General features: G+C 35.8%; 2 protein-coding genes across 2 annotated transcripts; one reads left to right on the top strand and one right to left on the bottom strand.

Annotated features, from left to right (window-relative positions):
* Window positions 1–6870: 6870 nt before the first annotated feature.
* LOC112721862 (uncharacterized) lies at window positions 6871–12098 on the top strand. Its single transcript, XM_025772887.3, has 8 exons — window positions 6871–7406; window positions 7724–7849; window positions 8529–8627; window positions 9217–9359; window positions 9782–9890; window positions 9997–10104; window positions 11274–11414; window positions 11496–12098. Exons 1-8 carry the CDS (start codon window positions 7335–7337, stop codon window positions 11916–11918), a joined length of 1221 nt encoding a protein of 406 aa, XP_025628672.1. The 5' UTR covers window positions 6871–7334; the 3' UTR covers window positions 11919–12098.
* A 5428-nt stretch (window positions 12099–17526) lies between these two features.
* LOC112721859 (small ribosomal subunit protein uS15) lies at window positions 17527–20137 on the bottom strand. The gene is made up of 5 exons (XM_025772884.2): window positions 19918–20137; window positions 19762–19834; window positions 19520–19658; window positions 19220–19406; window positions 17527–17830 (listed from the first exon to the last, which is right to left on the bottom strand). The coding sequence occupies exons 1-5, from the start codon at window positions 19938–19940 to the stop codon at window positions 17797–17799; spliced, it is 456 nt and encodes a 151-aa protein (XP_025628669.1). The 5' UTR covers window positions 19941–20137; the 3' UTR covers window positions 17527–17796.
* Between the last annotated feature and the right edge of the window lie 7480 nt (window positions 20138–27617).

Below are 27617 nucleotides of genomic sequence, written 5' to 3'. Positions count from 1 at the left end.
TCTCTGGACTCTGCCGAGCTCAATTGTGTGGAATTTTTCTCCTCTGCCTCTGAGGTTTAGACTTTCGTTATAACAGCAACGTGCCATCTTTTGATCTGCCTTTATTGTAGCTATCCCTTCTGCAGTTGGAAATTTCATGCATAGATGTGGAGTTGAGACTATTGCGCCGAGTTGATTTAAGGTTGTCCGTCCTATTAAGGCATTGTAGGCTGAACTCACGTCGACCACGATGTAGTCTATTTTGAGTGTTCTAGACCGTGTATCATATGAACATGTCTTTCTGGCGTACGAGGTGATCGCTCGGTTCGCCCGGCTTCTTCGTCCCTCCTCCTTTTTCTCTGTTCATCGTCTCGGGTGGCCAAATACCGATCTAGTTTTCCTTCTCTTACTAACTTTTCTATGACGTTTTTAAGTCAAAGCATTCGTTGGTGGAGTGCCCACTGACTCGATGGTATTCACAATATTCATTCCGGTTTCCTCCTCCTCTTTTGCCTTTGAGTGGTCGGGCTGGGGGTATTTTTTCTGTGTGGCAGACTTCTTTGTAAACATCCACCAGGGATACCCTAAGAGGAGTGTAATTATGGTATTTTTTAATTTTTTTCCCCTTGTCGATCTTCCTTCTTTTTGGACTCTTTGTCTTTGTCTCGGTAGGTGAATCCGAATTTTGAGGTTTCTCCTAGTCGAGAATTTTCTTCCATGTTGATGTATTTCTCTGCTCATTCCTGCACTTCGTCCAGAGATGTGGGGTACTTCTTTGATATGGATTGGCTAAAAGGTCCTTCTCGCAGGCTATTGATGAGGCCCATGATGGCGGCCTCTGTTGGTAGGCTTTGTATGTCTAGGCATATTTTGTTGAATCTTTCCATGTAGTTGCGAAGACTTTCCCGATCTCCTTGCTTGATTCCTAGTAGGCTAGGGGCGTACTTAGCCTTGTCTTTTTGGATGGAGAATCCGGCCAGGAACTTTTTGGCTAGGTCATCAAAGCTTGAGATGGACTTCGGAGGTAGGTTGTCGAACCATCTGATTGCTGTCTTTGTGAGAGTTGTTGGAAAAGCTTTGCAACGAACTGCATCTGAGGCGTCGGTAAGATACATTCTACTTCTGAAATTGCTGAGGTGATGGTTGGGATCCGTAGTGCCATCGTACAAAGTCATATCCGGAAGTTTGAAGTCCTTAGGAATTTTGGTCTTCATGATTTCCCTAGTGAATGGATCTTGATCTTTGCGTGAGTTGTCCTCAGGGGTGGTCCGAGTGGCTCTTGCTTTGAGATCGGCTTGGAGTTTCAGAAGTTTATCTTCTAATTCTCGACGTCATCTTACCTCTCTTTGTAGATCCTTTCCGACTTCTCGTTGATGATGGGTTTCCTTTTCGAGTTGCTTTAATCGATCTTGAAGTGCCTCTATCACTCCCGGATTTGATGAGTTTTTGTCCCCGTTGGATTCTAGAGCGTCTTTTAGTGTAGTGTCCGTATTTTTGTGCGGTGTTCTATCCTCTAGATCTGAATCGTGGTCGTTGTTATGATCATCCGCCATGGTGGTGGGATGACTTCCAAGTCCCCAGAAACGGCGCCAATGTTCTGAGGGTTACCTGAAACTGTAGGTCGATCTCGGACGAGATCTTCTATGCTGGTCGGAGATGACGTGTCCGGCTGTAAGTGGAGGCCGGAGCTGTTGTGTCCGACTTATTGAACTTGGCTGCACTGTTGATCCTTTGTCACCGGAGGGTGGGGGGTACCTGCAAGAGACTCCGATGCTTAAGTTAGCATGGGTATTAAACAGGTTTTTTGTAGAATCAGAGTATGAGTTATACCTGGGTGCTCCAGTGTATTTATAATGGTGTGGAGTGACCTTTTTAGATAAGATAAGTTAGTTATCTTATCTTATCTTATCTTTGAGTGAGGTTAGCTTATCTTCAAGGGAACCGCCCTTATCTCTATAGGCTTGGACTGCCTTTGGATTTGGGTCGTGTTCCTCTATTTGGGCCCCTTACTAGGCTTTTCTGTCGGTTTAGCCGAGCTCTCTTTAAAAAGAGGTCGGATAGTCTGACCTGAGGAGGTCGGTCGCTTTGTCGCTAATCATCCCGGGTCAGACAACTCGACCCAAGGTATGAACAGATAGGCATTTTAATAATGGGCGAGAATATCCTCGCCTATATAAAGAGCCGTTGAGTAACATAAAAAAGGATGCTTGTCATCGGAACCTCTTTACATTTTCGACACTATCTGGTATATCACCTGTTTGCAAATAATGTATAAACGAGCTTCGCCAATCCTGTCCCTGTGTGGCACTTAAAACATTTGTTAGAGTAACACTTGGAGTATGTAAAGTGGATTGATGTAATGTTGACAGTTGAGATTGTGTGCTGCCGAGCTTAGATAAAATGTCAGCTCTATTATTCTGATCTCGTGGTATATGTTGTATTTCAAAGTTTGTAAACTGGGAGATCAAGTGTTTTACCAATAATAAGTATTTAGTCAGCAATGGATCTTTGACTTGAAAAAGGTCATTTACCTGTTGTACTACCAATAGTGAATCATAATATACCATTTATAGAGGATATGTGTAGAACTAAACAGAGCCAAAGTCTTGCAATAAGGGCCTCATACTTGGATTGATTGTTGCTGGCTTTGAAGGAGAAGTGAAGGGAATGTTCCAAAATGAAACCATCATCGCCTTCCAGCCTAATTCCTACACCACACCCTTGAGGGTTTGATGAACCATCAACGTACAAAGTCCATTGTACTGTATGGTCGTCTGCTATTGGGATGGTTGATTCTGCTATGAAGTCGGCAAGGAATTGTGACTTGATCGGACCCCAACCTTGATATCTGATATCAAATTCAGATAGTTCGACCGACCATTTGACAAGTCGGCCTGCAATCTCTGGTTTATGTAAGACCTGGCGTAATGGTTCTTCGGTCCGAACATGAATAACATGGCTCTGGAAATAAGGTCGGAGTCTCCTCGCCGAGAATACCAGTGCTAGTGCCAGTTTTTCTATCTTCGGATAATTGACTTGTAATGATGTAGGGTTTTGCTAACAAAATAAATTGGATGTTGAACTTTCTCCCTTTCTGTAACAAGAGTAAAGCTTATTGCCCAGTTAGTAACTGATAAGTACAAGAAAAGTTCTTCCCCTTGTAAGGGTTTTTGAAGGACTGGCGGTTGCAATAGAGTGATTTTAAGATTATTGAAAGCTCTTCCGCAATCATCATTCCATTTTTCTTTTTGAGTGTTTGGAAAAAGGGAAAAGATTTTGAAGCCAAACATGGGACAAATTGGGAAAGTGCAGCAAGTCTTCCTGTCAACCGCTGCACATCCTTTATTATTTTTGGGCTCGTCATCTCTAGTACTGCTCGGCATTTGTCTAGATTTGCCTCGATACCCCTACTAGTTAGTAAAAACCCCAAAAGCTTGCCACCTTGAACGACAAACGCACATTTTTCAGGATTAAGACGCAAATTGTAATGCCTTATTTGATCAAATATTTCGGCGAGGTCGGCGATATGGTCGTGGCCGACCTTTGTTTTGGCGACCATGTCGTCAATGTAGACCTCCATATTCCTGCCGATCTGTTTGGCGAAGACTTTGTCTATGAGACACTGATAAGTTGTCTCTGCATTCTTTAGTCCAAAAGGCATAACTTTTATAATAGTAATTACCAAATTCAGTAATAAAGGCTGTTTTACTCTTATCAGAAGGGTGCATTAGGATCTGATTGTAACCAGAATAAGCATCCATGAAACTTAAGGTGGCATAACCAGAAGCATTATCCACCAAGGAGTCTATGGATGGTAAAGGATATGAATCCTTCGGGCATGCTTTATTTAGATCAGTGAAGTCGACGCACATGCACCACTTATCATTTTATTTTCTTACCATTACAACATTGGCTAGCCAGGTGGTGAACCGTATTTCTCTAATAAAATCTGCATTGATTAGTTTTTGAGTCTCTTCTAATGACGCCTTCTTCTTTTCGTCTCAGAGGTTTCTTTTTTTCTGCTGAACTGGTCGGACAGAAGGTTTGATTTCTAGTTTATGAGCAATGATTTGGGGGACAATGCCTGGCATATCAGATGGTTTCCATGTGAACAGGTCAGCTTGCTTTTGTAGAAAGGTTTGTATCGCTTTTAGTTCTGCCGTGCTCATGGTTGTACCTACGTAGGTGTATTTGTTAGGATCATTATTGAAATATACTTTTTGTAACTCATCTGTTAGTGTGGGCCATTCGAGAAATTCGGCTCTTGGATCTAGATCGGCCAAGGCCGAGTTGTTGTTAGAGACGTTGACGTTGTTAACCTTGGCTTGCTTTGAGCAATTTGGCAGTCTCATGCTGATGTTGTAGCACTGTCGTGCTTCTTTGTAGTCGCTATGTATAGTTGCAATTCGATCGTCCTGCACAGGGAACTTAACGCAGAGATGAATTGTGGATACAATTGCTCCAAACTTATTTAGAAAAGGTCGGCCGAGTATAAAATTATATGGGCTAAAACAATCTACTACTAAATACTGAATATCAGAGGTTTTGGATAGAGGGTACTCACCCAGTGTGGTTTGTAAACACACTGATCCAAATACTTGGACTCTTTCACCTGAGAAGCCGACTAAGTTTCCACTGGATGGTTGGAGGATGTTGTCACTGAGCTTCATTTTCTGAAAGGTGGAATAAAATAGAACGTTGGTGCTACTCCCTGGATCTAATAGCATCTTCTTCACTAGCAGACCACCCAATTGAAGAGATATGACCACAGGGTCATCCAAATTTTGAATGTTGTAATTAAAGTCCGCACGTGTGAATATCACTTGCGGAAATTCGGGGATTGTTCTTGCCTCTTATTGAGTTCCTTCCACTGAATACATTGCCCGAACAGATCTCTTTCGAGCCGAGCTTGATGCTCCTCCGCTTGCGTACCCACCTGAGATGCAGTTAATTACACCTCGAGGTGGTTCATATGGGCTTGAAGACGCTTTCTCTTTTCCCCGATATTGCGGTTCTGACGAAGTGTTTCTAGTAGAGGATGGCGTGCTCTTCTTCATATGGCCACTGATGTATTTGTCGAGGTGACCTTGCCGAGCTAGTCGCTCTAAAAGGTCTTTTGCGACCACACATTCGTCAGTGGTGTAGCCGTGCTTCTGGTGGAAAGTACAGTATTTAGATTTATCTATGTTCCTTGTGTCTTGATAAGTTCCGGCCTTCCTCGGGGGTTTGATCAATTTTGAGTTCAAGATCTCTTTGATGATGTCTTCCCGCTTTGTGTTAAACTGTGTATAGGATTCAAATCGAGGAGTTAGTTTAAAATTCTTCTTATTGTTTTGTATCTTATCCTTGTCCCTGTATTGTGTTTTGTCGGCTTTTCGAGCTTGTCTGAGTTCTTCTACATCGATTTGTCCTTTGGCTTTTTCGCGAAACTCGGCCAGGGTCTTCGGCTTGGCTATAGGGAAGGTCTCTTGGAACTTTCCTGGCCGGAGTCCGCTTTTGATGGCATGCAAATGGACATCGGGGTGGAGGTTTGGTATGCTCATTGCGACCTTCGTGAAGCGAGTCATATAGTCCTTCAAGCTCTCATTCTGGCCTTGCTTTATCGTGTTCAGATAATCTGAGTCATGCAAATAAATAGCAGATCCAACAAAATGATCTTCAAATAGCTTGGCCAGCTCCTGGAACCTGGAGATTGAACCTGCAGGCAAAGCACAAAACCAGTCAAGTGCAGGGCCATCCAAATAAGATGGAAAGCAACGACATAAGACAGGATCAGATGCACCATTAACGATCATTATTGATCGGAACTTTTTGAGGAACTTCTTTGGGTCACCAAGCCCGTCATAGGGGGTAAGAGTCATTGGTAAGGTGAACCTTCGTGGCATCTCGAAGCTCATCACATCTGGTGTGAAGGGTCCCACAGAATTGTCGGGCTCCTTATCTTTGTCTTCAGGCTGCACTTTTTCGTCTTGTGGTTGAATCCGAATAGTTTCGGAAACATGTGAAGGATCAGATTGGTGTTCCTCGTCTTCCTGTTGTGGTTGACGGCCATTATTGTTTTCTATCCGAGCGTTGTTCAACTCAGCGATCTGATAAGCCATTCTCTGATTTTTTTGCGCCATGCGCTGGTTTGCCTGTTGTAGCTCGGTCACCATTCGAAGGAGTTCGGACGCAAAAGGAGATTGTGCATCGGCCATGGGTGTACGTGAAGGTAATGGGGCCGAGAATAAGAGAGGGCTTTATATATATATATATATATATATATATATATATATATATATATATATATTATTTTTTTTCTTCGGCCCCACGGTGGGCACCAATTGTTCTTGCTTGGAAATAATGGAGAGCAGGTCAGCAGTTAACAATAAGTTGCCGAGCTTTCCTCCTGAATACCGAACTATGAACTTTTCTTGGTCGAGCTTTCACTTCGTAACTCGCGAATGGGGAGAGGAGGAACTGTACTTGCAAAGGCACTCCAATGCTTAAGTTAATATTATTTCTTAATTCTGCCCAAAAGAAGATATTTTACCTTGCTTTTGTACGGTGAGATCTTCGTCAGTTACGGTTTGAGCATTTAGCTCAGTTTGAAGAGTATTGATAACGTATCCAATCATTGTACCGTTTGGTTGGACGTTAGGATTGAAGTATTATTCGATCGAGTTATAGCTCATAAAAACCGAACTATAACGTATAATATCAAATTATAACTCGTATTTGTAACTTCTATATCAAATGATTAAAGTGTAAAAGATAAAAATAAAATTTTTATAAAGATAATTTATAATGATTTTTTTTCACCTTCTGAAGATCGAAAATGCAGTCCATTATTCACGTTGATAAAAAAGTACAGTTCATTATTCCTTGTCTACCTAAAGAAATTGATTTTTTTTTTTTTTTTTTTGCATTGAAATAGTAAGTCACACCGAACATTTTCGTTTCACTGAAAAGCAAATGAGAGGAGTAATTATCTCGTTTTGCCTAAATAGCACGTGCGATGTCCCTAATGACTAATGTTGATTAAGTATGCAATGGAATTATTCCACATGTACCCACTGTGAATGTAAATAATAATAATTGTACAGAGCGTGATTTGAGAGTGCATTTGGAGTCCATTCCAATCCCAATAATGCATTGGTTTTGTGTCTGCTAGTGTTTCTGGAGTTGTGAGAGTGCATCGCTGTAATTAAAGAACCAAAAAGAAACAGTTACGAGCAACAAAACAGGGGTACAAAGATCGGTTCCTTCAAAGAAGTTCAACGCCATTGAAGGAAAGTACCAACCTTGGATCGCTGATGCGGCGGGCAAGATTGGGTTGATAGGAACCTCTTCGGCGGCGGCTCAAGAATTCAGCCATGAAAGGCGTCTTTTCGGCGCCCGGTGATTACATCCACTTCAAGTCTCAAGTCCCTCTTCACAAAATCCCCGTGCGTTCTTTTTTCCATTTTTTCAATTATCGTTCTGATTTGGTTCTAGGTTTTATGCCATAGCTTACTATTTTTTCTTTTTTGTTGGTGATTCGATGTTCTTTGATAGCATTAATAAATTGGCGCTTTGTAGTGGTAGAATTTAGATTACATGGATGCCTTTTGTTTGAAATGGATTGGTTCATGCCCTGAATCCTACAAGGTTTTCAGGATGATAATCATGTTGCAGCATTCTTAGTTAGATTCTGCTTGAGTAATTCATAGTTCATAGTTGATAGTTCATACCTAATTTGAGTGGGGACTTGCTCTTCTTGCAGATTGGCACGAAGCAATGGCGATATTATGATTTCGGTCCAAAAGCTGTGCCTCCACTTATTTGTCTCCCTGGAACAGCTGGAACAGCTGATGTATACTACAAACAGATCATGTCGTTGTCCATGAAGGTACTGAACATTGCAGCAGCCTAAATATTTGTCTTACTATGTTTATCCAGTGTGTATCGACATAAAGTCATGCATAAATCTACAAGCTTGATGTAACCCTTTGACTTTATAAGCTACACAATGACCTGACTAACTACAAATAAATAAATAAAAGAAGCAGCTCGGCTAAACAAGAGAGAGAGCAATAGCCGAGATATCAGATAACTGCATGAAATGTAGTAAACGGTTAACTTGTGTTGATTAATTAACGGGTCTGCTAGCTATCACTTCATGTTACAATCATAACAAACACATGCTAATGTGTTGGTTTATTAAAGGGTCTACTAACTATCTATTTACAGCGTTAATTTGTAACGAAAATTGATTCCAACTGTTATTAATTGGATTCTGTAGATGCATTAAAAAAGATATTTGTTGTGACTCATGATATATATCAACTTTTAGATTGTTTGTAAATCATCCACTCCACTCTATAGTAAGGGAGTGATTGTGCATTTGCAAGACTATACATACAAAGTTCTTAATGAATAGAACTGCTTTGCGACAAAATATTATTGTCAAGTATTACCTTCTAATAGGAGTTTGATCAGTTTTAGTTTATTTCTTGGTTGTAAAGACCTTCAGTAGTTCTCATAAATTGCAAGTTTGGAAGGATAACCGAAGTCTTCACTTTTTGCAGGGTTACCGTGTCATATCTGTTGACATTCCTCGTGTATGGAATCATACAGAGTGGATTCAAGTATTTGAAAAGTTCTTGGATGCTATTGATGTACACCATGTATGATCTCAAATTTTCACTGCTTTCTACCTCTAACTTTTGTGTGTCAGATTGATTTTTACTTTTTGACATTTTCAGCTGCTTTACATCATAAAATTTTATGAAATGTCTCTATCTAAATGTTAAAATATATAAATTATTTGCTTTTGAAGCCACCTTATGCTTATATGGGTATCAAACAATTCGATGCACTCAACAGAAATCTCCCACAGCTCCCGTAGGACATTCCAGATTCCTTGGCTCTCAAAATATTGGGAAGACTCCTCCTATTTATATGAACTATTGCAGTTGCATCAGTAACTAAGTCTGTTACAACATTAACTGGCCATTTGATAATAACTAACCCTGATCTTTCCCTTATTCCTTCAATTATTAACTCTTTCATTAGGGGGCTAATGCATTGTTGAGTATGAAATGTATTCTGCATCATACACATCATACATGTTTTCAATACCTTTTACAGCATATCTCTCCTCCTAGCATAAACATCTACACCCAAACATTTGTCTATGAGTTGTAATTTTTCGTTGATTCAGATAACTTGAGAAAAAAGTATTTAGTATATTCTAATTTACCATCTATGTGATAGATACATCTATATGGAACATCACTTGGTGGGTTCCTGGCACAACTTTTTGCTCTGCATCGTCCAAGAAGAGTTCGGTCTTTGGTTCTATCAAACACATTTTTGGAGACACGGAGTTTCTCTGCTGCAATGCCATGGGCTCCAATGTAATTTTCTTGTATTCTATTGCAGAGAGTAATTATAGTTTTGAAAACTAGCAAATACCTGTGATTGTCCTTTTAATTTATGAATGATAAACTGCAATATATGCTGACCTAGTAAAATTTCTAGCAACAAAGAGCATCCTTGTTCATTTTTGTCTATACAAAATAGGACTGCAAGCACTGTGTCACATTGCCGTGTAACATGCTGAGTTCATTTTTTGATGGAAGACAATTTATCCCAAATTTTCCCAGTAGATTTCCTATTTTCTACAAAAACTAATTTAAGCACTTGCTGATCTTGGAACAATCCTCCTTTACCCTGACCTTCTTCAAAGTTTAAACCTAAAACTGTAAATTAACTCTGCATTATCTGTTTGATATAGTGATTTCCTATAACTGATCTGGTTTTACTTTTGCTTTTACAGTGCGAGTTGGACCCCCTCTTTTTTGCTTAAGCGATACGTTTTAACAGGAATTCGTGATGGTCCCCATGAACCATTTATTGCGGATTCAGTTGACTTTGTTGTTTCTCAGGTAACCTTTATCTCGCATAGGATGCATTTGTCTAAGCTTTTCTATTTTCCAAGCAAAGGATAATTTGTTTTGTAAAATTGATTCTATGATGTGTGATGTAATTCAGGTGGAAACACTCTCAAGAGAAGACTTGGCCTCCAGACTGTCGTTGACAACAGCCGATGCTTCAGTTGGCCCCCTTCTTCTTTCAGATTCAGCTATCACCATAATGGATGTATGTCATCTCATTCTTAATTTGTTTACTTCATGCGCTTTTCTGAAAGGTTTTTCTTTTACTTTTTTCGGGCAATTTACTTAAATAAAATGTTTTTATCTCAATATTACCTAAATGTCCTAATTGCAAACATGTTACACTTTTCTCCTTTTACGAATCTATATAATTCGGCCCAAGAACAAACTACGAAAAACACTTAATTCGCTGGACGTAGAAATGAATGAGGAGGATATTATGCCACAAGCTAATTCATTGGAGGCTGCAATGAATTACTTGAGGAAGCATGATTCGTGAGTAGTTTGTTGTTGGCATTAGCGAATTACTTTGGGATCATAATTCGTGGCTCTCACCAGCGAATTATGGATAAAAGAGTGGTTCAAAGCATTGAATGAATTAGTTTTTAATACTTGTATTTATACACGAATTTTTATTATATAGTACTCTAAAACTTTTTTAAATACAGTATAGCTGATGGGAGTATTGTTGAGAAGATATAATATTCCAAAATTGTATTTAATGACTTAATCCACTATGCTGTATTTTAAAAATTTTGGAGTATTATACTCTAAAAGTTCGTTTATACGTACATGTACTAAAAATTAATTCATTCAACACACTAATTCGTTGCTCCCTCAAACAAACCACCTTTTTGTTTATAATTCACTGCGGGGAGCCACGGATTATGATCCCAAAGTAATTTGCTGCTGCCAACAATGAATTACTCACGAATCATGCTTCCCCAAGTAATTTGTTGCAGCCTCCAACGAAGTAGCTTGTGGCAGAGTAACCTCCAATCCGTTTCTGCCTCAAGCGAATTATGTGTAACCTGTTTTCAACTAAGATATTTGGGTAATATTGGGATCAAAATATTTTATCTAAGTAAATTGCCCACTTTTTTCAGCATGCTGTTTTATTACCAGATCTGAGTTCTATAACAGCCCTACCCTCTAGTTGATCTGCGGAATTCTGCTAACAGTTATTATCATGTTCCACCAGAAAGTCTGTACATATTACTTTTCACTTCATGAAGAAAAAAGCATAACTATATGTATGCATAAGCCCAACTAATTTCTGGTTTGCCTTTCAACTATGACACAAATAGTATGGTCTAAGATATTACATAACTAAAATTTCTTGTTTTCCCACATGGTCTTGCTCCATTCTTAAAGACCAATGACTACTGTGCAATTCCTCAACTACTTAAAGACCAATTGAGTGAAAGGTATCCGGAGGCTAGACGTGCATATCTGAAAACGGGTGGAGATTTTCCTTTCCTTTCACGGCCAGATGAGGTCAATTTACATCTTCAGGTATCTGTTCTATTCTCATTTTTACTTGGGATAGTCTTGTGCTCTTGGATTTACGTTTGAACTTTACCTGTATCATGGCAGTTGCACCTTAGGCGTGTCGGTGTGGAAGCTAGGCCAGACTTGGTTCATAATATTCCAAAAGATGGTCTTGGAGGAAGTTCTGGCAAAGAAAAAAATGGAGATGATACAGACAAGTCACGTAAGGATGGTGAGGGAACTTCAGGAAATCCATCCACTGAACGTGAGATACCTCATAGCCCTGAAAGCACGGGATCCAATAATTTAGATAACCAGCCACTCGAAAGCGAAGAATGCTGTCATTTGAATCACCAAGTTGCGTTATATGTCTTTCCCAGTGGTTTGACAAAGGAAAAACACTTTGTGCCTACAGAAACTCGTGTACATTTCATGTGGGAATATGCTGTTCTTTTTTATCTTCTTCGTTATATCAGTTCATTGTACATTATCGACAACTATTCTTTGGAATTTAGGCAAGTTATGTAAGGTGGGAAGTTATCTAAGATCGACCTCTTTTGTGAATTGGATTCTGAGAACCTTTGGATAGTGCAGTGAGATATGTTCATCTGTAAGTTATTTGAAATTTAGATGTAAAACTGTGAGCCATCAAATTTGGTGGCTTCATGTTTGTACTTCATGGCTGTTATTGGGAGTTGTTCTGTACAATTTGTCTTCTTGTTGGAGCGTATTCTCGTTAAATTTCCTACTGCTTCTTTATCTTTGCAAATTATTCTTTATTACAATTGGAAATTGATCATACCATTATATTCTCTTAACCTGTGAACCAACCAAAGGGTTTAACACCCTAGCTACCCTAAGAGCGGTGAATCCTGGAATGGTATTATACAATCAGTAACTATGAAATTTTAGCAACATTTAAAAAGTGTAACTAAAATTAAGGTCACATTTTTATTATTATTAGACTACAACAACAAAGTCTTGCAGTAAGATGAATTGGTTACATAAATCAAATAATATCATTATGCCCTACTATATATCATGTTTGTAGTAAGATTGTTTACATAGGTCTCTTTTATGTGTAGTCTTTTTAAATTTTTTTTTTTTTTTGGTTGCCACGGTATCCTCTAACCTAACAGGTCAATGACTAATCTGTCGCGGATCTGAGTTCCATTTAAGGGTTTGTCACTGGCCAATAGGTTGCTGCATGCACAAGGCTGGATTCGAACTCCCGACACTTGTTTAAGCGGACGAGTGAGCTGACCAGTCGACTAACCCAAGTTGGTTTAGTCTTTTTAACTTTTTTTACACTTTTTGGTCACACTATTGTCCAAATAATTAAAGTCATGGCCCAACATAAACTGATGACCCCCTTAAATATATCCAATAAAATCTAATTAGACTCCAGGAGAATAGTCCAGGAGTTATCCGGATTATCCTACCCATAACTATTTGGAGCACAAGTATTCTTATCTGAGTTCGACTCGACTTGGGAAGCAAGTCACTGCTCCTCTCACTACTTCAGTTATTATTCACAAAGGAATATTTACACAACGTGGGTTAACTTCCCATGCAATAAAAGAAGAAACCACTCATTATCTACAATTGAAAATTCAGGATCATCACTCTTCCCGATAAATACCCTATTAAAAGTATTTCTCAATCCCAATCTCATAAGCCTGGTTAAACTTTGACTCACTTAGGTATCAAAATCCCTTGCAGATACCCCCTAACTACCGTCTTGGAGTTGACGTAAAGGCACATCACGCCCTCACCATCATCTTCGACCTCATTCATAAAGCCCATTTATTCATAAGTCTGTTTCAAATATGCCTCATAACACCTTTCATCTCTTGTTATTTTCCATATGAATCTACTAATCCATAATCCTAACAAAATGGTGTGTTGGTCTTCTTTTCACATATCTAAACTATCTAAATAGCATTTTATATTTTTTCAACAACACACATTACACCAACTTATACTTTTGTATATGGTGAATTCTAATAATGTTTATGGTGACTCCAATGGCTATGAAGTGTTGTTAAAATTAAAGTCACATTTTTATTCACATATTGGTAATACTTTTTCTTAACAACACTTTTTAAAAAGCATTGTTAAATAATAAAGAAGTGTTACTTTAATTTTAACAACACTTTTTAATACACCATAGCCACTGTAACATAGACATATTATAGTGACCCTTTATATATTCGTTTCTTATTTTGTCCAATACTTATTTGGTTGCGCATCCAAGCATCCTCATCGCTACCATATTAAATTATGATCATACTCATTTTTTATTTTCTAACATTCCAATCCATATAATATAGATAGTACAATAATAATGCGATAAAATTTCTCCCTAAATTGTAAAAGTATTTTTTATTATATGATAATATTTTTAATTTGATCTAACTTTTTTTGGGTGAATGTCACTGTGGTCCGACGAAACTAACGAGTAGTTCTTGAATTCTAAAGTCTAAATCTTAAATTCTAAACCCTAAACTTTAAATCATATTTGTCAGAACCAGATCGAATCGGTCAGTTTGATTGAAAAATTAGTGAATTGGTGGTTTGACTGGTTCGGGTAGCAACACGGACCAAACAAGCAATTGAACCGCTGAGAACCAGCCGGTTCGATAGAAACTTGCACGAAACCGGCCGATTCAACCAAACCCGTGAATCGGGCCGGGTCATTCCGTGAACCAGTGCTCTGAAGGTGCTCCGTACTAGAGTGACCCTTTATATATTCGTTTCTTATTTTGTCCAATACTTATTTGGTTGTGCATCCAAGCATCCTCATCGCTGCCATATTAACTTATGATCGTACTCATTTTTTATTGTCTAATACTCCAATCCATATAAGATAGATAGTAGTAGTACAATAGTAATGCGATAAAATTTCTTCCTAAATTGTAAAAATATTTTTTACTATTTGATAATATTTTTAATTTGATCAAATTTTTTTTGGGTCAATGTCACTGTGTTTCGGCAAAATTAACAAGTCTAGTTCTTGAATTCTAAAGTCTAAATCTTGAATCCTAAACCTTAAACTTTAAACCATAGTTATCAGAACCAGATCGAATCGATCAGTTTGATTGGAAAATCAGTGAACTTGTGGTTTGCCTGGTTCACTGATTTTCCAATCAAACCGGTGATAACCGGTCGGTTCGACAGAAACTTGCATGAAATCAGCCGATTCAACCCAAACCCGTGAATCAGGCTAGGTCATTCCGTGAACTAGCGTTCTAAAGGTCCTCCGTACTAGAGTGACCCTTTATATATTCGTTTCTTATTTTGTCCGATACTTATTTGGTTGTGCATCCATACATCCTCATCAGCCATATTAAATTATGATCATACTCATTTTTTATTGTCTAACACTCCAATCCATATAATGTAGATAGTACAATTGTAATATGATAAAAATTCTTCCTAAATTGTAAAAATATTTTTTACTATTTGATAATATTTTTAATTTGATCAAACTTTTTTGGGCGAATGTTACTGTGCTCCGGCGAAACTAACGAGTATAGTTCTTGAATTCTAAAATCTAAATCTTAAATTCTAAACTCTAAACCATAGTTATCAGAACCAAACCAAATCAGTCAGTTTGATTGAAAAATCGGTAAATCTATGGTCTGGATGGTTTGGGTAGCAACATGGACCAAACAAGCCATTAAACAGTTGAGAACCGGCCGAATCGATAGAAACTCACATGAAACTAGCCAATTCAACCCAAACTCATGAAACCGGTGTGGGTTGTTTCGTGAACCAGCGCTCCAAAGGTCCTCCTTACTCCAGCGCGGCATGGTTCAATCCCATAACCTTAGCATTAAAGACTGCGTGGCTTGCCATCAAGCTATGTTATTCTTTGCTCTTGTATGTGCTAATTATTATATATATAATAATAAATTAATAAGGTTTTCATTATCAATTTTATTGTATTTTATCACTCATTCTTAAATTAATTATATTTTTAATTATGCATAAATATTATTATAAATATAAAATTTTATTAGAAATTTATAAATTAAGAAAACAAAAATTTTTTACTCATCACAATATATCTTCTTAATAAATAGTTGTAGACTTGTAGTATATAATAATATAGTAGATATAAACTAATTAATAAATTATTAAAATAAGACATTATAGTTATTATAGTATAAAAATAAATAAAGACACTTATTATGAAGATGATAGTAAAATTTTATATAATTATTTAATTATGACTGGGTCAATCGGTTGAATCAGTAACCCTAATAACTTAGTAGTTTGACTGGTTCAATTACCGGCTCAGTTCTAATAATTATACTGTAAACCATAAACCCTAAATTTTAAATCCTAAATTCTAAATTTTAAATCTAAATTCTAAATCATTGATATAAAATATAATAAATAAAGAACTAAAAAATTTTAATTAACAAAGATTGCAATACTCCTTACTTAATAAGGAGTCTTGTTTTTCAAATAAAAAATTATTGTTAAATAATAAAAAAATATAAAATTTTAATTTAACTATACCTTACACCTTTTAAATGTTAGCAAAATTGCATTACAATAATTGTAGCTAACTTTCACCACCCAAGAGTCTATTGTAAAATGTCAAAAAAGAATTGAATAAATAAACAAAAATATACATGAAAGTTTGATATGGATAAAAATACACAAGTTTATAAATATCAAAATACACCTTGAAATTATTTTTGATGGATAAAAATACACAAAAAATTTATAAATATCAAACTCTTTCTAACATGACACTTTTATCCATCAAAAATTATCTTGGAAGAATACTTTGATATTTACCAACTTTTGGTATATACTCTTGCTGGTAAATTATATGGTAAAGATATAAATTTATAGATTTTTCTTTTAATAGGATGAAAGAGAAATTAATAAAAGTAAGACCCACATTTTAAATAACAATAAAATAATAAAAAATAACTATAAAAGAAATTTATACTCTCTCTCCATATCACTTCAATCTGTACAGAGTGCTCCACTTTTGCTCCTTTCAAATTCTTTCGTATATAATTTTGTTCATTTACCCAAAAATATTTGCATTGTACTTAAACAAGACGGACTTACCCAAAAATAGTCTGTTTCACACTATTTTTGCTATGTATCAATCTCTGTCTCCTCCTTCACTTTGTTTGCATTGGGTTCCACCTCCAGTTTATTCTGTTAAATTGAATTGTGATGCTAGCTGGTTTGCTCCTTCTGGCTATGCTGGTTTTGGTTGTATCATTCGCAATCCTGATGGATGTTGGTTGAAAGGATGCACTGGGAAAGTCGAAGTGTGCAGTGTTCTTTTTGCTGAATTGTATGCAATTTGGAGAGGCTTACTTCTTGCTTTGGAGAGTGGATTTCGTGAGGTTATTTGTGAAACAGACTGTTTAGAAGCTCTTTTCTTGATAAACCAAAGAATGCTTGGTAAGGATATTCCGGAATGAGATTTGGCAAAGCATATATAGGAGATTATGAATTGGAATTGGAGAGTCTCTATTCTTTTAATTCAGAGGACTGCAAATAGTGTTGCAAATTGTATGGCTAAAGCAGCTGCTTCTGTCGCGGACATTCACTCGCATTGGAGCCAACCATGGAGTGAGCTTCAACATCTAATAGATTTAGATATGAACCTAGCCAATTAATTTGGTTTTGTCTCTTTTTTTTTTTCTTTCTTTTCTATTTAGTCACAAAAAAAAAAAAACAAGACGGACTTACGCTCGATCATCTCAATCGCACCTCCAATTTGATCTCAGGTGTGCTTAATAATAGTTGAATTCAGAATGTAACATTTGAATGGATCGAAAATAATAGTTAAGAAATACTTGTAATTTGTTCAATTTAGGATTCATGAATTCCCAATATTACGTCAATATCATTTTTCGGGCACAAGTTCTGACAGTGTCGGCTGTATCGCGGATCTGCTTATTTTGCTGCACTTACCAAAATCTCGGAAAACATCAATATAACCCCCAAAAAATACATTATCCATGCTGTGGAGTTACTAGAAAAAGAAGAAAAACTACCATGATTTTGATTTGACCGCGGCGTTTAATGGGGAAAAAAAAGATGTCTTCCGAAACGAAATTCATAAGATGAGCAAATGTGGTAAAAGGTGCGATTCTTCAAAACTTTTAAGCATACATTAATAAAAAACAAAAACTGCAGTCAGCCATGTCTTGAAATGACAGCAGCTCGTTCTTTAATTAAAACAATTAAAAGAGAAAATGACAACACATCCATGAATTAAACAAGTTCAAGTATCCTCAGCAAACACTAAGACACCACATCCCTATCTATCCTCCTAATAAACCCTCAATCATATGGCAACTACTAGTACTCCAGCAGCAACCGCAGAGAGAAGCAGAAAAGATGAAAATCCAATCAATCTCTATGCAACCAGAGTGCTGGCAGTTGTTGATTCGCTGCATATAACCAATGTCGCTATTAATAACAGGGCAGACAGTGTTATTGTTCTAAACAAATGGGGAAGATAGGCAATTAAAAACACAAATTTACAAGGACTAGTGAGCATAATAATACTCTTTACAAGGATGCATAACAAGAAGAGAACACAAACAGATATGTAATCATGACCAAGCATAATATAATACCTGTATCTAACTATCTACCATACCGGCATATTACTCCCTACATTCCTCATCAATTCGTTTGGCGTGTTCAAAACATTCATAAATCAATGTAACAGGATAAAAACTTGTATCCAATACACCGAAATTGTATCATATCAAGATACAAGTCAAAATGGAGGAAGTACAAAGCACCATTTACAAGAATGCATGTCTAGTTGTCCACTTCCCACTATTGGACTAGCAAGAAGTGTGCGCATGTCAAAAATTATAGAAAAATATTACCAAGCTTCACATATAAGAATGGCTGGCTATGTGTGCATAGAAAAGATATCATAGTGCGTTGACAGAGAAACCAGTTGCTATCCAATAAATAGCATATAGTTAACCTATATCACAATTCTAGCTAAAATGCCATCTACTAGATACAATGTTCTAGCACACTAGGGCTTGATTTAGTAAAGCTTTTACTTTTTGAAAGTAACTTATGAAAGCTGTCTTTTAAAAGACAACTTTTTAAAAGGTGCAGCACTTGCATTTGGGAAAATCAAATTAAAAATAACTTTTAATAAACACAAATACCACAATTATGTTTGGTAAAACAGCTTTTAAAAATTAAAAAGATTATAATAAATATATTTATAACGAAAAATAATTTTTTTTCAAATTCTTTAAAATTTCATATAATGTTTTAAAATAAAAAATTCATAATAAACATAAACATAATAAAAAAACTTTATTTTTTAACTTTAAAATTTTATATAAGTATCATACAAATTTATTTTATCCTAACATGTGATAGAGATGTATTTGTGTTGAAATTTGTGAAGATTAGATTGAAAAATAAAAAATACATGAAGATTGTGTTAGAATTTGTGAAGGTTAGGATGAAAAATTAGAAATACATGAAGATTCCAATGTCAATATAATCGAGAAATATGTGCGTGAAAATAAATAAAATTTGGTAAGCACAAACCAGCTTTGAAAAGCTCCCTCTCATGTGCTTTCAAAAGCAACCCTAACTTTTAAAAGCTGCACGCACAAACACTTGGACTTTTTAATTTACCAAAAGCAAAATGAAATGCTTGTGAAAAGGACAAACACCTCTTCGAAAAGTTTTACCAAACCAAGCCTAAGCCAATTGATGAATACTATCCTCAAAGAGTAATCACGAATTAAGCAATTAGGGAAATCAAACAATTGATAGTGTTCAAAGGCACTTACTACTTCCACACAGGTGGGAGCTTCTTGGTCTTCTTGTAGTAACGAGCAAGTCTGTGGATTCTGCTCTCAACAAGAATCAACCTGAACTTGGAGTCCTTGTCCTTTCTGTTCCTCTCAAGATGCTTCCTAATCGACACTGCCTTCTTGATCAAATGGTAGAGATCCTCGGGAATCTCAGGGGCAAGTCCTAAAATACCAAAATACCAGCGGGTGAAAATAAAAATTGATTTTTTTACAATAAAACCCCATAACCCTAATGGAAAAAAAAAAAGCAGAGAGATATTTGATATTAAAGATTACCGTGAGCTTTGAGAATGCGGAGGATTTTGCTTCCGGTGACGCTCTTGACCTGAGCAATACCGTGAGAGTCTCGAAGAATGACACCAATCTGGGATGGGGTCAAACCCTTCTTCGCGAACTTGCATATATTCTCTTCCACCTGAAAAATCAACCACAAATTTAAATTAAATTGAAGGGAACAAATAAACAAACAAAAAACAATTTTGAACAATGCGACGTATATGAAATGTTATGAAAATTACATCTTGAGAAGAGATCTTGAGCCAGCTAGGAGGGGTCCTCTTGTAAGGCAAAGCAGAAGAGGAAATACCCTTGCTGAAACCACAGGAAGAAGCGGGTGTTCATATGTTAGATTATTGAAGAAGAAGAAGAAGAAGAATGAGAGAATGGAAACGAACCCGCGACTGTGCATACGACCCATGGTGGCGAGGTGGGATTAGGGTTGCAGAAGGAGAAGTGACTGTGCTGCTGCTCCTCTTCTTCGGAGACGACGGCTTCTCGAAAACCCTAATTTATGTATACGAATCTCTTTACCTAAATAGCTGGTTCCTATTTAACAGCACCCCTTTTGCTACGTCGTTTGCAAAAACCCAAAGAATATATAGTACACTTTATAACATTTTTTAAGTGGTTTAATTTTTATATATTAAAATAACTAGTATAAAATCCGGGTTATGCGAAACATTATTTTATTATAAAATTTATTGATACTTATTTATTGATATTAATAATTTTTTTATAGTCAATTAAAAAGTTATAAATTTCGAGTCTCTTATTTTTGATAAAATAAAAAAAATATTAATAATTATTATTTTTATTTAAAAAAATTTTTATATATAAAAATTTATTATACAATGTATAAAATTATTTTATTTTATATTTATAGAGAACAAAATAATTTTATTATTTTTTTAGTTCATATTAAAAAATTTTATTTAAATATAAAAATTATTATATTTGTGTTTAAATATATTATTATTATTCAATTTAAAAAAAATTAAAATTTTAATAAAAATCGTTTATATTCTAATCACATAAACAATAAATACTAACTAAATGATATTTATTTATTTATTTATATTATTAACTTCTAGTATATAACTTGTGCTACTGGTAAATCATGTATCATGTGTTTAATTTATTTTATTATATTTATGTATAGTTTGTTTATAAAAAGATTAATATATATTTATTAAAAAATTAATTTACTTAGTATATAAAAAAATTAAATTATTAATCTCTTTTGTTATATTGATGTTTAATTCAGTTAATAATTTTTTTTCAAATGATAATCTTTAAAATACATTGTAACTAAATTTTAAAAAATAGATAAATTAACTATTATGAAAACGTAAAATTAACTATTATAAAAGAGATTAATATTTTAATAAAAAAATAATTATATTAATTAAAATACAAAACACATAAAAATGGGTAAAAAACACATATATGCTAAGGAGAGATTGATATTACACAAATCAGTCAAATAAGAATCTCATTCATCAATCAGAGTACACTATAATGTAATTCGCATCAACTAAATTCGAATTATATTTCTTCATAATTCGAATCAACCTAGATCGAATTATGACTAACCCAAGCGCACAAGTAGTTCGAATCAAGTAGGGTCGAATTAGACAACCATAATTCGAATTTAGTCGATTCGAATTACTCCATTTTCGTAACAAATTCTAATAAATTTTTTTAATGAATTTGTTTAAATTATACTACAAAAAATATTTTATTCTATGCAAAATAATTTTAAAAAAATGGCTTAAAAAATGTATTTTAAATTATTTTACATACAATAAAATATTTTTTTGTGGCATAATTTAAATAAATTTATTAAAAAATATTCATGAGCTATCAAGAATGGGTAGAAGAGTATTGTATAAAATTCGAATTGCTCACCGTATAATTTGAATAAGACTTGTTTGGTAAAGCTTTTACTTTTTAAGAGTAGCTTATGAAAGCTGTCTTTTAAAAGACGACTTTTTAAAAGCTACAGCGTTTGGTAAAACGGGCCTGCTACACATACAAGCAAAAAGGCCTTACAAGTTATCCAAGCCCCCAGCCCACAAACAATCCACACGCGTAGAGAAGAGCATTAAATGGGGCGTAACCTTCACGCGCTCTACTCAAACGGTTACGCTTCGTGTAAACCGCCCCCTTAATGGCAGACTCTTCCACTTCTTCCACTTCTCAAAGCCATTTAGAGAAAAAGCAAACGTTTTATTTTCGAGCATCATTCGATACTGAAAATATATAACTCGTCGCTAATATTCGAAAATTCCATCAACACAACATAGAACTCTCGATCAAGAATCTCCAGAGAAAACAAAGCTATCATACTCAAGGTACGTTACATTACCATTCCTGTATATTTTCCACATTTCGAAATTGAAGAACTAGGTTTTACTGTTCTTCTACGTTGTTTTACGTTTTACTGTTCTTCTTGCTCTACGTCTCATTTTACAGTTTATGATGTTCTACTTGTTCTAGGTTTTACTGTTATTCTTGGTTCTATGTTACACTATTCTTCTTAGTTCTTCTAGGTGTTACTGTTCTTGTTGTTCTAGTTCTTCTGGTAACTGATTTTTGGGGGTATATTCCGTAGTTTGGTGGGTGTATATGAGGTAATTTGTTGGGTGTATATGGCACAAATTGTTGGGTGTATATTTCTGAACTGATATACTGTAATAGTCAGCAGTTGCAACTGTTCTTATATTTGCTTGTCCATGGGTGTATATTGCTTGACCTTGTATATTGATGCATGTTTGAGTGATATCTGACTGATATATATGGGTGTATCTGAATCATATCTATGGGTGTATCTTACTGATATCTATAGGTGTATCTGACTCATATATATGGGTGTATCTTACTGATAACTTTGGGTGTATTTTTCATTTCAGAAAAAATGGCAGCGAGAAACGAACCTGGAAGAAATGTAAGAACAAATATATGTCTTAGATGAAATCAGTTTTATATAATAGAAACATATCTGACTATAATTTTATTTTTGTTTACAGCAAACAAAAGACCTTAAGTGTGCAACACATTTGTTAAATGATAAATTCAGAAACATGAGTGAGGAGAAGAAAACGATTGTGAGGGATTTGGGATTCGGTGGCTTGATGCACATCCCACCACTAAGGGTGCATCACCAAGTGTTAAGGGAGCTGGCTAACAACTTCAAATTAGGGGAGAACAGACTGGAAACCGGATACGGTTCTTTTAAAATAACACAAAAAAATAGGTGATGCGCTTGGCATCAATGCAACAGGTAACTCGCTAAAAATTATAGGTGTATATTAACTGACGCTTGGGTGTATTTTAGTTGATGCTTGGATGTATTTGAACTGATATTCATACTTTGTTGTTTTCCTTTTTGTAGGAGGTCTATTTCCTCAGAAAGTCAATTATAAGAAATTTTCTGACGATGACAAAGAAATTTTTAGAAGATTCTAGGGTAAGACCCTCAAAAGTCTTACAGATGAGATGATGGATATTGGCGTTGGTAACGAAGAGGATCGCCTAATGTTCAAGAGAATTTTCATCCTCTATATACAGATGGCGTTCCTTTTACTAACGACAATAAACAAAATCTCGCCTGTACACCTGGCGCCAATTTTTGAGATGGACACCATAACAGAGAGAAACTGGGGAGGGCATGTTTTGAGTTTTATCGTCAAGGGCATAACCGACTACAAGGAGAAAAAGAAAAAGGCAATTGATGGCTGCCTCTTTGCCCTGATGATAATTTATTTTCATCTTTCTAAAAATAAAGGCAAGAAGAGGGCTGAAAGACCGCAAAAACCCTGGATTGCCAACTGGAGTAAGGAGCAGTTGGACGAAAGAATGACGGCAGAAAGAGAGGAAAATATGGTAAGTGAACATAATATGTTGGGTGTATTTTATTTACCTGAATGCTGCTAACTAAAATTTCTAATGTTTCAGGGGAATGTAAAGATGGCGCAAACAAGAGAGAAAATGAAAAAAAATAGAGAAAAAAAATAAGAAATAAAAAAAAACAAAAAAAGGAAGGCAAGTTCAACATCGTCTTCGGAGCAAGAAATAACTGATAGTGACAGTTCTACCTCTGAGTCTGAGACTCAAGAAGACTCAGAGGATTCACCAAGAAAACAACCCAGCAAAAAGGGGAAAAAATAAGTACCATACTTGGGTGTATTTTCTTTATCGAGTTGGGTGTATTTTGTGGAACCATTTGGGTGTATTTTGTTTATGAAGTTGGGTGTATTTCGTTTATTATGTTAGGTGTATATTGTCCATTCAGTTGGTTGTATCATGTGCATTCATTTGGGTGTATTTTATATCTTTAGTATGTTCTAAATAATGATTGTTTGCCTTCCAGAATGGACTCCAAAAAAAGGAAGAAGAGTCAAGAGGATGAGGATTCTGATTCAGAATCTGAATCAACTGATGAGTAATGTTATGAAATTATTACTCCTTTCTTTTGGCTTAATTATCAAGATTTCGTGTATTAACTGAAGTGTCTCTTATTAACTTATAGAAGCGAAGAATCATTACCGGTGAAGAAGCAAAAAAAAAAGAAAAAGACACAAAGAACACCAAAAAAGTAAGCACTTCTTTGGATAATATTCTGTGATAAAATTAATTTTTTATTTCTGATTCATACTTGTTTTTTCCACCCAGAACACAATCCAAAAAGAAAAAGGTTATTGTTGAGCATTCATCTCCTGAAGAAGATCAATCCTATGATGGGTACAGTACTTCGTAAGCTATATTACCGTCTATCATCATAATTATTTTTGTTAACATCTTCTTTTATGAATGTAGTGACAGATATGAAATAGGAAGTGAAGATCTAGATGAATTGTTAAGGGAAAACAATGAAAAATCTGCTGCAGAGGGGTATATCTTCTTGGGGTGTATATTTCAGATTTTAGTGTGTTTTCTTTGCTAATAATTGTTTCTTGTTTCGCAGGGAGAAGGAAGCTGACATGCGATCGACAGAAGGTCGCTATGTCTCCTCTGAAACGTAAGAAGCATTATCTAATAAAATCTTGTTATCATGATTTACCTGTATCATATTTTGTCTGAATAATGTGAAATCTGTTTAGAATACCGGACGTGAACTTGGGAAGTGATGATCCTTCCTCTCAAGGACACACAGAACAAAGTAGTGTAAACAGGCCGGCAGAGAGCATGTAATTTTTCTTTCAACTAACCGTTACTTTTGTTCTTTTATTACCTTCTACTTCTAATTCTGTATATATTTTTTTTAGAAAAAAAAGCCCTTTATTATTTTATTCGAGAAAAAAAAGGCAGGAAAAAAAAGCAAAAACTGCAAGTATGTAAGTTCTCAAAAAACAAAGCCTGTCTTCCTTTTGAATTGTTCGGGTGTATTTTTTGACTCTCTTTGGGTGTATTTTAGGTTGAGTCTGGTTCAAGAGTCAGCCAGTGAGCTGGCTGATTCGAATATAATGGTTGTGAGGGAAGAGACACCGTTGGAAGCGCTTGCAATGTGAGTTTTTCAAGAATATTTCAACCTTATAACCTTATTATTTTCAAAGGCGTTGTTAACCTTTCATTTTTCTTCTTGTTTAGAGTTCCGATTCAAGTTTTCGTGCCAGTATCCCAAACAACCACCGTGCCAAAATTTGAAGAAACACCTGAGACAGAGTTTGAACCAACCCCTCTGCTACAAATTGAAAGAACTAAAAAAACGTAAGAAATAGTATTGGGTGTATATTTGTTTAGAGTTTGGGTGTATATTGGGTTACAGTTCGGGTGTATATTTGCTTACAGTTTGGGTGTATATTGTTCCTGAATAGTTTTTTTTACGCCATGATTAATTTTGTGTAACTGTGCAGCACTCCTGAACCCCCCCCCAAACAACTTGAAGAAAGCACAGCCACACTTCCCCCAGCTCCATCTAAAATGTAAGTTCATTAGAGTAAAATCAATGTATGGGTGTATATTGGGTTACAGTTTGGGTGTATATTTGCTTACAGTTTCGGTGTATATTGTTCCTGAATAGTTTTTTTTATGTCATGATTAATTTTCTGTGCCGTGCAGCACTCCTGAGCCCCCCCCCCCCAAAACTTGAAGAAAGCACACCTACGCTTCCCCCAGCTCCATCTAAAAGGTAAGTTCATCAGACTAAAATCAATCTTTGCTTATCATCCGTATATTCTTACTCTTATAATACGTTATACATGATCACGCAGTTATCCAGCCGAAGAAGACACTGCTGCGCTGATGATGATGGCACGGACAGCATCGTATGTTCCTAAAACAGATCCAATGCCATCATTCAGCCTGGGCTTCACTGATTCAAGCCAAGAAGAAGCAGCAACGCAGGAGGGAGCGTCAACGCAGGAGGCAGACAGGGCAAAAACTCCAGAAACTGCAAATTTGCTAGAACAATTAGAGGATTTGGTACAAAAAATAGCAAGCAGTGTGGCGAAAGAAGAAAGTAAAAGTCCACAAATTCAAAAGGAGACTGGCGGAGAAAGTTCTGGAAAGTTTGAAACTCCTGCGGGAATAAATCAGAATACGGGTGATATGAAAGAGAAGTGCTACATCTGGGCGATGCGAGTGAAGACATACGCAGATGGCAGTACTAACGAGTTTGACAACCTGTGCACTCTGATTGCCCAAGACAAATACATTTTGAATAGAATGCACCTTGCATTGCTCCAGGCAGGAAGTTATATAGAATCTGAGGTAATATTAGAATAACATTAATGTTTTAACACCAAAGTTAACTGCAATGTTTATTAATGTAAATTGATTTCGGCATATATTTCTAGATTGTATCTGCCATGTGCCTCATCCTCAACCAGAAAAATGATAAAAGGTTTCAAGAACAAGTATACTGTCTCCCCCTGATATTGTGGTAAGTGTTACTTCTACGAATTTTGGCTGTATTTTTTGTATTCCTTAGGGTGTATATTCTTTGATCAACGGGTCTGTTTTTGTATTCATTTGGGTGTATTTTTTACGTTCAATTGGGTGTAAGTTGTGTAGTCATTTGGGTTTATTTAAAGTATTCACTTGGGTGTATTTTCAGTATTTCATTTGTTGTTTCACAATTGTTGCAAAGCATGGCCGTTTCGAAGTACCCAAACGGGGAATTCATATCACCTAAAACTAATAAAGAATTCAAGGTGGAAGACTACCCAATGTTTATTCCCTTCATAGATGGAAAAAAATTAGCTTCACATCGATATGTGAGTTTTCATTTTTAAAATTTGTTAGTACCGTTCTTTACTTATATGCCAAATAAAATAACACACTGTTGAAATTTGGCAATCCTTCAAATTTTTGCGCCTGTTTGCTACTCAGGCCATTGGTGGTTATGGGTGATTGATACAACAAAGGGGAGATTTTATATACTTGACCCGCTACACAAAAAAGCTCCAAGCGATGAGAGAAAGCAGCTTAATAAATTCACTGTAAGTTGGCTCTGTGTTCTTTATTTTAATAGATAGGTGTATTTTAATAGATAGGTGTATGTTTTGATTTGGGTGTAAGTATGTTCTCTTTTGGGTGTATTTCATTCGGGTGTATTATTGATTTGTTTTGTTTTTTAAGGGATATGTAATTTCAAGAATTAGAGCATATACCGGCGGGGCACCTCTAAAGAAAAAGGAGAATGAGTTGGAAATTAAAGCAACATACGTTAAAATCTCAGGCCAAAAATCAAGGTATAAATTTGTGACTCTGAACATTAAACTTTCCTAAATGAGATTTGTAATTTATTTTCTTCGTTTTCAGCTATGACTGTGCTATTTACGTTATGAAGTGGCTTAAGTTAATTGAGCCCGAAAACATTAAAAGGGCGAAGTATGAATGGGATAATTGGCCACAGGTAACTGTCTTTAAAACTATATAACTCTGTATTACTTTACTGGAATTAATATTGTTATTTAAACAGAATATACTTTTTAATTGTAGGAGGAGGTGGACCACTATAGAGTAGAATATGCTTCGCGGATACTATTCAGTGAAATGAATAAAGAGAGAGATCAAGCAATTAGAGCGAGTAATGCAATAAGACTGTCCAAGCTATCCTCAGTATTATTGAGTCCATTTTGTCAGATAAATT

The sequence above is a fragment of the Arachis hypogaea genome, chromosome 11, assembly GCF_003086295.3.
Source record: "Arachis hypogaea cultivar Tifrunner chromosome 11, arahy.Tifrunner.gnm2.J5K5, whole genome shotgun sequence".
Taxonomy (NCBI): Eukaryota; Viridiplantae; Streptophyta; class Magnoliopsida; order Fabales; family Fabaceae; genus Arachis; species Arachis hypogaea.
The sequence above is the reverse complement of the archived record's forward strand: the minus strand, read 5'-3'. Positions and strand labels throughout refer to the sequence as shown.

What these genes read in the sequence shown, in the direction of transcription:
- LOC112721862 (XM_025772887.3), top strand. Translation starts at nt 7,335, where the DNA reads ATGAAAGGCGTCTTTTCGGCGCCCGGTGATTACATCCACTTCAAGTCT. An exon ending in TTGACTTTGTTGTTTCTCAG is followed by an intron (nt 9,891 to 9,996) that starts GTAACCTTTATC and finishes GATGTAATTCAG; the next exon opens with GTGGAAACACTCTCAAGAGA. An exon ending in AGGTCAATTTACATCTTCAG is followed by an intron (nt 11,415 to 11,495) that starts GTATCTGTTCTA and finishes GTATCATGGCAG; the next exon opens with TTGCACCTTAGGCGTGTCGG.
- LOC112721859 (XM_025772884.2), bottom strand. Translation starts at nt 19,940, where the DNA reads ATGGGTCGTATGCACAGTCGCGG. An exon ending in TCAAGATCTCTTCTCAAGAT is followed by an intron (nt 19,659 to 19,761) that starts GTAATTTTCATA and finishes TTGATTTTTCAG; the next exon opens with GTGGAAGAGAATATATGCAA. An exon ending in CTCCCACCTGTGTGGAAGTA is followed by an intron (nt 17,831 to 19,219) that starts GTAAGTGCCTTT and finishes GGTTATATGCAG; the next exon opens with CGAATCAACAACTGCCAGCA.